Here is a 10113-nt window from a genome sequence, read left to right as displayed (position 1 = left end):
CCCAGGCGTCCCAGGGGGCTGATTTAAATGTGGCACAGTGCTGGCCTCAAGGTGGGACCTCAACAAATGTCACTTCCCTTCCCCGACACTTCCCGGAGAGCCAAGGCTCCCGGAACAGAACCAAGCAGGTTGAAACACATGGGGGGGGGGGGGGGAGGGCTTATCTCAGCTGCTGACCAGCCTGTTTGTAGACGTGCCTGAGGTCAGTGACCCCACCTCTGCCCTGCGGAGCTGTGACTCCTCTGTCCCGGAGCCGCCTCAGCTGACTGTCTCCTCCGCCCACACCCTGCACCAAGTGAGCTGGGCACAGACCACCTGCCTGGGGACCCAGCAGAAGGAGCAGCGCATGCTGAGATGGCAGCGGAGGCCTCTGGTGAGCAGGATCCCTCCACCCCAGCCTGTGGAGAGTCCCCCGGCATGAAGGACAATACCTTGCACACCGGATCAGGTGAGACATGCAGACAGACATAGGGGAAGCTGGGAGGGGCAGGGTGTGAGCACCCCATCATGATTTCCCCCCTGGTTACCCCTAGCTGGTTGGACTTCCCTTCCTCCGCAACGCCTGCTGGAGTGCAAGGGCATGTCCTTCTCCCTACCCCTCGGTCCCCTTCTCAAAATTCCAGCAGAGGATATGCCACGAACCACCCTGCTCTTGCCATGAAAGGGCGATGGCCGCCGAGGGGGAAGAGAGGATTGGCCACTGTCGCACACCGATGTTTCCTATTTAGTTTGCTTACACAATTGGCTTTTTCCAAAAGCAACTTAAGAGAGCTTATAGTGAAAAGTTGAGCGACAACGCTGATTGTAAACCTGACACACATACAGTTCATGGACTGGAGGGAAATAAAGTAGAACTTAAATATATTCAGGGAGGATAATATAGTCATGAATATGGGTCTGAGTATCCGAGTCACCACGGTAAGAAGAGAAATAAGGTTAGTCCCTGGAAAGGAGTAAGCACACTAACATTTTTCTTCTCAGAGCTCTGTAGGACAGGCATGGAGTGTCGTGAAGGACAGTCATTGACTTCCTATTCATGAAAATTCAGAAGCAGATCGAGTCAGGCTGTTTGGCTCATAAGAACCCCCGAGAAAGCAAAGGGTAGAGTGTTAAAATGCCACCCCAGTAGGGTGGGTGTAGTCCTGTACAGACTTCTGATCATCAGCCGTGGCCCAGGTGCTCAAGGAGTTGCTGGTTTCATTTGGACCTCAGACCAGTGCTTCTCAAACTAGAATGTGCACATTATTTCTTGTGGATTCTTGTTAACATGCACTTCTGATTCATTAAGGCTGGCTGGGGCAGGAGAGACTGCAATCCTAAACCACGCCCTGAGGCCATCACATGCACCACAGTTGGAGCAAGGTCCTGAAACCCAGACTTCTCTAGTTCTGTGCCTTTGCAAACTCCCCCAACTTAAAGACGATGTGATGCTACCATGGACCAACAGGGAAGACCTGCTTCTGGGCTCATTAAATGCTCCCCGGAGGTACTGGGCCAGCTTCCTACATTCTCATTGGCCACCGGTGGTCTAGTCACAAGCTGAGACACCGGATCTTACACAGAGTTAAGTACCTGCTATGTGCTAGTGAGCTCCCTTGGGGGAATGGTTGCTCCTGCCCACCCCATCCCCAGTCCCTTATCCACACCCACCTTTAGCACTTGCCTTTAGAACCTTCTCCACACTGTTGTGCTGGTCACGGTTAAATCTCCTGTGGATCCACAGTTCATTCCAATGAGCTCAGAGAGTTCTTCCTCTTGGGAGAGCTCATGTTTCTTTTCTTTTTCTCTCTCTCTCTCTTTTTTTTAAAGAGTTTATTTATTTATTCATGAGATACACACACACACACACACACACACACACACACACACAGAGGCAGAGGCACAGGCAGAGGGCGAAGCAGGCTCCATGCAGGGAGCCCGTTGTGGGACTGGAGCCCTGGACTCCAGGATTACGCCCTGAGCCGAAGGCAGGTGCTAAACCGCTGAGCCACCCAGAAATTCCTCAGAGTTTCAACAGAGGACTGAAAGAAGGGCAGCCTTATGCCAGAGTACCGAGCTCTGGGGTGCAGGGGGCCCAGTGCCCGGGAAGCCAAACCTTATCACATCATACAACACTGGTTCAAAATAAGGTGCCAAGTGGAGACAGAGTTTGTAACTCCAATCCCAGGCCCCAATCACACTTTTGCCAGCCTGCCTCCCCACTCGGTGGCTCGTCCCACAGACTATTCCCACAGTCCGCTGCCACCTCAGCTCTGGGTGGTTCCGACAGGCTTTTACCCACGAGGTCACCACAGTGGCAGGGAAACTCCTCCATTTGCCCCACCAGGATCACCTGCTGGGACTGCAGCCTCGTTATCCGTGCACCCTCCGGGGCCCCAGCAGCACTAGATCCAGGCAGCCTGGCTCCCAGCTGTCAGAGTACATGGGCACATGGCTTCTCGTGGCCATCTCCTCATAGTCAATGAGGGTGTTTATTCTGGAAATGGATGTGTTCTGTCCTAGCCTATAAATGCCGGATCAATCCAAGAAGCTGAGAGTGCACAACGGTTCCTCTCCTCTCTGGCCCAAGGAGGAGATGAACCTATATTTTCTTCCTGGATACTCTTGTCTTCTTTGCCAAAGGGCTAGCCTTGTCTCCAGAAAAAGGGGCAATCTCAGGAGGCTGACACCAGCGGCTCCATAAAGAGAATATTTGGCAACCCTAGGCCCAGACATCCAGCAGTGCATGCACTGGGCACATCCTCTGTCCCAGCACCACGCCAGCTCTGGGGCAGGCAAGGATAGCAGAGATGGTCAAGAGCCATGGGGGAAGCTTCCCGGAGAGGCTGAAGTTGGTGATGAAGGGTAAGAATGAGAGTGTGTTCACTCAACTGTGTGCCAGGCACTGCTCTAGGCACTGAGAATACAGCATTGAATGAGACAGACCTAACTTCTTGCCATAGGGGGGCTCACATTTCTGTGGGAGCGGACGGTTAACATGCAATAAACAGGAAAGTGGGTTTACGGCATGTTAGGAGAGAAACACTTCTAAAAAACAGAAAAGAAATAGGACATGGTGCATGGATGAGGGATGAGGGATGATGGGGTGGGTCTCACAGAGATGATGGTATTCAGCAAGTACCTGAGGGAGGCAGGGAGGGCCACAGGGATGCCCAGGGTCCAGGCAGAGGGAACAGCAAGGACAGCCAGCTGGCTGGCCTGAGGACCCCGCCTAATCTCTTTAAGGGGAAGAGAGGAGGCCACCCGGGGAGAATGGCGGTGGGGGTGGCATGCGGAGCAGAGAAGTAACAAGATCTGCCAAATGTCTTAAAGGATGGTTCTCACTGCTCTGCCCTTGGCCTGATCAGACACGAGGCTGGCACAGAGAAGGCACTCAGCCAATGTCAACGCACCATCCTCTCCCCTAGATCAGGACGGGGCCCATCTGCTTCCAAAAGTTTGGCCCCCAGAGTATTCAGGAGACATTTTTTGAGCCCTCACCCACACGAGACCCCTTGCCAGATAAGCTTCCACTCAAGGCACTCCCAATCCAGGGGGAGACAGACCCGCAAGCCACTGAGGCCAACAGAGCCGGTGGGCCTCTTGGACTTCAGCAGGGCATTCACCTGCCTACCTCCCTGTCCCCATGAGGGCTCCCGATGTTCTCTTGCAGAAGTTCATGCTCCCCTTAGAATATTCTTCCCCCTATAGTCTTCGGTCAGGTCAGCCTTCATCTCTCTCCAGTTCATGGGGAGCCCCACAGAGAGGCCCTCCAGGTCTCTATGGAAGGCTGCTGGATGGATCCAAGGGTCCTTCCAAGAATGCCACAAGATCTCTGAGTGCCTCCATTTCTCAAGCTCAGGCTCCTTGTGCTGCTTGCTGGCATTGCAGGAAGGATGCTCAGAGATCACCATCAGCCAGAGACATTCAAAGAGCACCTAGTGTGTGTGTGTGTGTGTGTGTGTGTGTGTGTGTGTGAGTCGGTGGGGGGCGCCAAAGGGAGCTAGGAACTGGTTCTGTCTTCCTACAGTTTATAACCCACTGCAGCAGCAACCCACCATCCAAGGGCAGGGACCAGGCATTGGGCCCCTTGCTCCCTGGCACCCAGAACGTTGTGTGGTATTCCCTGAGCATGGAATGGAAAAAGGACCCATGAGAAAGAACTGCCATGGGAACTCAGAGAGGGTGTTGCCCGTGGGGCAGGGTGGAGCAAAAGGAGGCAGGAGAGGATCTGGGCCTTGGGGCCTGGCAGTGGAGAGCTGGGGACAGAGGGTATTCTAGGCAGGAGGAAACCTATGGAGGTGAGCAAGCACAGGTGCTCATGGGTGGATGCCATGGGGGGGGGGGGGCGCAGGGGGAGTGGGGAGAAGAGGCCCTTCACAGCAGCAATCCCACCCTGCTGTTGTGCTCTTTGGGGTCCATTTAGTAGGGCCCAGTCCCCCGAGTCTGGCCTCAGGGTTCAGATAAACCTCCCTAGGGCTTATCTCCCCTGCCCAGTTAGGCTCCCTGGGGTAATCTGAAGCTCTTTATCAGGGACTGCTGGAATATGCCCCCCAGGCATTTTCTAGATGGAGTCCCAAGGGTCTGGGAACCCCCAGTCAGTCTCCCAGAAGATGAGGGACCTTAACACCAACAGCACCTCACCTAACCAGAGCCCCTACCTCCTCACCTGTAAAGGGAGGGGAATAACTCAGCACCTGTTGTGAGGCTGCAGATGAGAAAGGGCTTCAGATGGGCATGCACCCCTCTAGAGAGACACCCCGAGCATGCTCACCTGCTGTGCTGTGGTGCCATCCACATGGGGGTGGGGGGCAGCAGTCAGTGTTGGGGGCCACCTTTCTCGGGGGCAGGGTAGTGTCTGGGGGCCTAGGAGGTCTACACAGGAAGGCGAGCTCAGCAGTTCCTCCCAAGGGCCCCCCACCAGCTTCCAGGCCTCGGAACCTGAGGCTCTGGGCAAGGACCAAAGGTCCGCCCTGTGCGTGGACAAGGGACAGCGGAGGACCAGGACCACACTGCCTGGATGCTGCCTTGTGTCACCCCCACTTCCGCGGCAGGAAAAGAAAGAAGCCGGTTGCAGCCTGACGTCTTGGCCTCTCGCCACCTGTGCACGTTTCGCCGCCACTTAGCCTCGGTCGTAAAATGGCAGCGGACCTGAGGTTCCCTCCGATGAAGGAAGTCACCGGCCTGCGCGCCCTCGTCCCGGCTCGGCTCGGTGGCGGCCCGGAGTGTGCGCGCTTGGGCAGGGCGGGGAGGGGCGGGCACAGGTCGGGGCGTGGGCGGGGGGCTCGGGGCGTGGGGCTCGGGGCGTGGGGGCTCGGGGCGTGGGCGGGGGGCTCGGGGCGTGGGGCTCGGGGCGGGGGGCTCGGGGCGTGGGGCTCGGGGCGTGGGGCTCGGGGCGTGGGCGTGGGGCTCGGGGCGTGGGCGGGGGGGGCTGCAGCTCCGCGATCGCGGCGCGGGGGTGCGGGCGGGCCGGCGGCGGGCTGGCGGGCGGCCACGTGCCCGCAGGGCGGTCCCCGCGGGCGGGCGGAGGAGGAGGAGCCTGCGGCCCAGCGCCCGCCTCCAGCGCGGACCTGCCGCCGCCGCCGCGGCTCGGAGCTGCGGGCCACCTCGGTGAGTGACCCCCGCCCCGGCCGCGACCCCGCCGCGCCCCGCCCGGGACCCCCGCACCGCGGCTGCAGCCGCCCGGGCCGCGGGGGCCGAGCCACGTGCGCCCGGCGGCGGCTCCCGGCTCCCGGCCCCCCAGCTCCCGGCTCCTGGCACCCAGCTCCCGGCACCCCAGCTCCCGGCACCCCGGTTCCCCGGCCCCCCGGCTCCTGGCACCCAGCTCCCCGGCCCCCCGGCTCCTGGCACCCGGCTCCCGGCTCCCGGTTCCCCGGCCCCCTGCCCCGGGGGGCGCCGGCCGCGTGCGCCGAGGGGAGGCCGGGCCCGGGGGCCGCGCGGGGCGGGGCGGGGGCGGGACCTGCCGGTCAGGCCTCCCCGAGCCTCGCAGCCGCAGCCGGGCGGGCCGGGTCGGGGCGGCGGCGCCGACCTTGAGCGGAGGAGGCCGGGCCGACCCCTGCCCGCCACCGCCACCGCCACCGCCACCGCCACCGCCACCGCCCGCCGAACTGTTGCCTTAACCCTCTTGACCGCTTTCCCCGAAACCTGGGGGCAGGCTGCCCACAGGGGTGTGGCTGGAACTTTGGGCGCTCCGGGTGGAGGACGGGGAAGGTACTAATTTCCCTGGGGGGGGCCGAGGGGCCAAAACCAGGGAGGAAATGCGGCCCGTCCCGCTGGAGCCCTGACGGGGGGCACCGAAAGGCCTCCCAGGTGTCCAGGGCCGCGTCTGAAACAGGCTCTAGAAGTGGGCTCTGGAAATAGCCCCAGGGAAGTATCTCTGTCCATCAGAGCGCCGGGGTGATATAATTAATAGCAGACATTTATTGTGCACTTATCTGTGCCAGGCAGCTTGCTTTGCACACACTGCCCTGGTTAACCCTCAGGGCAGGAAGGAACGGCTGTGGCTGTCATCTCGTGACAGATGGGGAAACTGAGCCTCAGAAAGCATGGGTAGTTGGCAAAGATGCACAAGTAGCAAGTTGCAGAAATAGGGATTTGTGTTCAGATTTATCCGACTCGGGAACCCAGAGGAGCCAGCTGATGGGACAGAAGGGACATGTTCTCAGAGGTGGCAGCCTAGAGAATGCAGTGTTGGGGGCCAGGATATCCACAGGACCAAAGGGTCTCACGTGGGTGTGCCCCTTCAGTCACCTGCATGGCTTGTTAAAAATAGGGATGCCTAAAGCCTACCTGTGGCTGACTGAATCTGAGTCTGAGTGAACCCCCGCCCAACACCCAGCCAGGAGGGCTGGAGGACTAAGCCTGTGTCTGTCCATCCTGGCATATGGGGATGGGGGGAGGGGTGGGAGGGGCAGCTTGGAGCAGGTGTTTGATCATGGTCTGATGGAGAAATGACCTACCTTAGTAGGGCAGGGGGCATCACTGGGTACAAAAAGTTTCCTGAAGGAGGCCTTGAATGATGGGCAGGTGGCCTCTGCCAGGCAACCTAGGAGGAAGGCCTGGAGTCGGCATGGGGTGATGTTGGCCTCAGAGCCCGCAGGGAGCTCAGCCCAGGCCACCTGTTCACTATCAGGGAGCTCAGCCCAGGCCACCTGTTCACTAGAGGGTCAGACAGCTGGTCCCAAGCCTGCTGAGTTCCCCAGGACCTGTGGTCACTCTGGGACCACAGGTGTGCCCCCTCTAGCCTAGAGGTGCCAAACAGGTAAATTACTCTCCAGCTCATGTCTCCTGTCCTTGCCCCATGGCCCTTCCCTCCTCGCGCTCATCAGAGTATTGGGCAGGGCTCCAGATAGTAAAAAGTGAGAGTTAAGGACTCTAGTGCAAAGCTGTGTACCCGAGCAATGGAGCTGCCTGACTGTAGGTGAGAGCCCCCGGCTTTGCAGTCAGATGCAACCGAGTCAGAATCTCAGCTCTTTACCATGTGACCTTGACCAAGTCCTCAACTCTCGCACTTGCTTCTTCATCTGTAAAACCTTGCTAAGGACGCTGCACCTGATATCTCTATCAAACAGTGACAGTAATGCCTGCCTGGGGGATTAGCTGTGTGAAGTGCTGAGTTTTAAGAGTGCAATAAATTAAACATCAGAGCCCTCTCTCTTCCCCCAGGATTTGAACATTAATCAGCTGGGGACCTTCTAGGTTCATTGCTCTTCTAGTCCAAGCCCCTCAGTTCCCTAGAGAAGGTAGGTAGCTAAGGCCCAAGGAGTGGCTTCCACCGCCTTCTTCTCTGTTGCAGAGCTGGCCATGGGCCCAGGCCTCGAGGCTCCCTGCTTGTTGTCCTGGCCAGCGCCTTCCAGACTGGGAGAAAAGTCTGTGCTCCTGCTTTATTCCCTGGCCAGTCTGCAAAAAACACCTCAGGGGCCGGAGTGATTTTCAGGCATGTTGGGACAGGCCAGGGAAGCAGGTTATGCAGTTGATGTCCAGGCTCCCTGAGGCTGGATCTACCCCTTCCTGCCCTCCCCACCAATATAGTGGCCACGACTTCCTTGGGTGGGCATTCCAAGCTGGGCCTCAAATGGGCGCCCCATGAAATTGCTTTCTAGCATCTGGACTGAGAATGGGCCTCTCAATTTAAAACAAGGAAGCTTGCCTTTATAAGCAGTTATTAAAACTTAAGATCAAGCTGGTTCTTTCCCTCCCTCCTAGGGGCTGGAGGGGTGTGTGCCTCTTTTTCTACTCATATTCTGACGTTGCCAGCCCAGTCCCAATCCAGGGGGCTGTGGAAATTATAGGACTTGGAGAGAGGAATGAAGGGGTGGGGATAGGCCACTCTAATGTGGTTTTCAAACATTCGACTACAGAATTCTCTTTTTCTCTCTCTGTCCTCTGCAGCTGGGCCTACCAGCTGTCTAACCTACCCAGACCTCTGCACATCAGCCCTTCACATCCTTGGCATGCCACAGGCACCTCATGGATCACACCTGATATGACAGTTATCGTCCCTGAATGTTTAGTTCCCCACACGCCAGTCCCTGGGCTGAGCACGTTAAGCCTGTGAGCACATCTGAAACTTCAACCCTCTTAGGAGGTAGATAATATTGTTCTCCCAACCATAGGGCTTTTCCAAGTAAACATGAGGCTTCAATCCATTCTTCCCACCAAACTGGAGGCTCCTAACCACTAACTCCAAATGCTTGTCCAAATTCTGCCTCATTTACTCATTCAACAAACATCTATGGAGCACCAGTCAGGCGCCAAGTACTCAAGACCGAGTCCCACTGCTGGTGGGATGAGGGTCCATTGTCATTTTTTTTTTAAGATTTTATTTATTTATTCATGAGAGACAGAGAGAGGCAGAGACACAAGCAGAGGGAGAAGCAGGCACCATGCAGGGAGCCCGATGTGGGACTCGATCCCAGGGCTCCAGGATCACGCCCTGGTGGAGAGCTGCGCTAAACCGCTGAGCCACCCGGGCTGCCCTCCATTGTCATTTTTAAGCTTGTGCGAACCCACAGCCTCCACTCACTTCTGAAGAGAAGTAAGGGAATTCAGCAGCACTGAGGCCCAGGTTCCTCAGCTAGTGGGAGCCAGGGCAGGTGCGTGCGTGCATGGGGCTGCCAGGGTGGGATCAGTGACTGCTGATATCAGCGATATCAGGGTTGTGGCCTGCATTGTCACTTCATCCCAGGGCAGAAGGTTTCCCTCCCCCTCAGATGTGGACCGCAGTCGCCTGGGAATTACTGGCACCAGCTCTTCCCAATCAGCCTATCCTCATAACTCACCACAGTCCCTTGGCAGAAAGTGCAACAGGTGGGCGCTAATTGTCCTGCAACCAGGCAGTAACTTCCTACCTCCCACTTCTGCCTAATGCGAGCCAGGTAGGATGTAAGCAAACGATTCTTAAGCCTTCCAGAGCTATCAGATTAGGAGATGAAACTGGAGAAGCTACAGGCCCCAGATGATAAACTCATTCACAGGTAAACATAAAGGAATTTGCAGGCCATCTCGGTGCCCTGGGGGACAGCAGGTCTCCCAAAGCCCATGTGCTGGGCTTTGTGCTGGGTGACCCTTCCTGTTCCTATAACATCCGCTGTTTGTCCTAAGGCCGTCAGGCTGTGAGGAGGGTGGGCTCGGGAAGTGCCAACATGCCCAGCAGTAGAGCTGAGGGTCCTGCTAAAGGTGAATCATTCAGGACACACGGTGGGGGGGTGGGTGTTGGCTGTGACATGGGCCCTACAGGTGGAGTCTGTGTGAAGATAGGGTGACCTGCTACATCGCCAGGGTAGGCTTTTTGGGATCCAAGGGGCCTGTGCTGGGGCAGGGTGACCAGCGAGCTCTGTGCATGGGACACTGGGGCAGGGAGGGGGAGCCAGTGACCACTGTCCAGTGAATCAGCTACAACCTGGGCGTGGGACCGAGCAGCTAAAAGAGGTGGGACAAAGCCCCTTGTGGTTGGTCCGTGCAGATGGCTTCAGGCTGGCCAGAAATAAAGTGGTGCCCGGAGCTGGAAGGAAAGGGAAAGAGCCTGTGGCGGGCGGGGCAGCCAAGGATTGTGTTGGGGGTTGGGGACTTCTGTCCAGGAAAGCCCTGCCCTCCCGGTGTTCCTGGATTGGAGGGCTGACAATGCTCTGTTGT

The 10113-nt window shown here is 57.7% G+C and overlaps 1 protein-coding gene across 2 annotated transcripts in view; it reads left to right on the top strand.

The window, feature by feature from the left end:
- The first annotated feature begins 260 nt into the window (after positions 1 to 260).
- The window catches only part of STEAP3 (STEAP3 metalloreductase), a 49570-nt gene continuing 39717 nt past the window's right edge, over positions 261 to 10113 (top strand). The window contains exon 1 of one of the 2 annotated variants that reach the window (XM_041739502.1): positions 261 to 448. In XM_041739502.1, the coding sequence (XP_041595436.1) occupies positions 355 to 448 (94 nt within the window). In that variant the 5' untranslated portion in view covers positions 261 to 354. Of the gene's footprint in view, positions 449 to 5413; positions 5590 to 10113 lie in introns of those variants that run through there. The other variant, XM_041739504.1, reaches the window with a different exon arrangement.

The sequence above is a fragment of the Vulpes lagopus genome, chromosome 24, assembly GCF_018345385.1.
Source record: "Vulpes lagopus strain Blue_001 chromosome 24, ASM1834538v1, whole genome shotgun sequence".
Classification (NCBI taxonomy): Eukaryota; Metazoa; Chordata; class Mammalia; order Carnivora; family Canidae; genus Vulpes; species Vulpes lagopus.
Note: the sequence above shows the minus strand (reverse complement) of the source record. Positions and strands in the feature narration are given on the sequence as shown.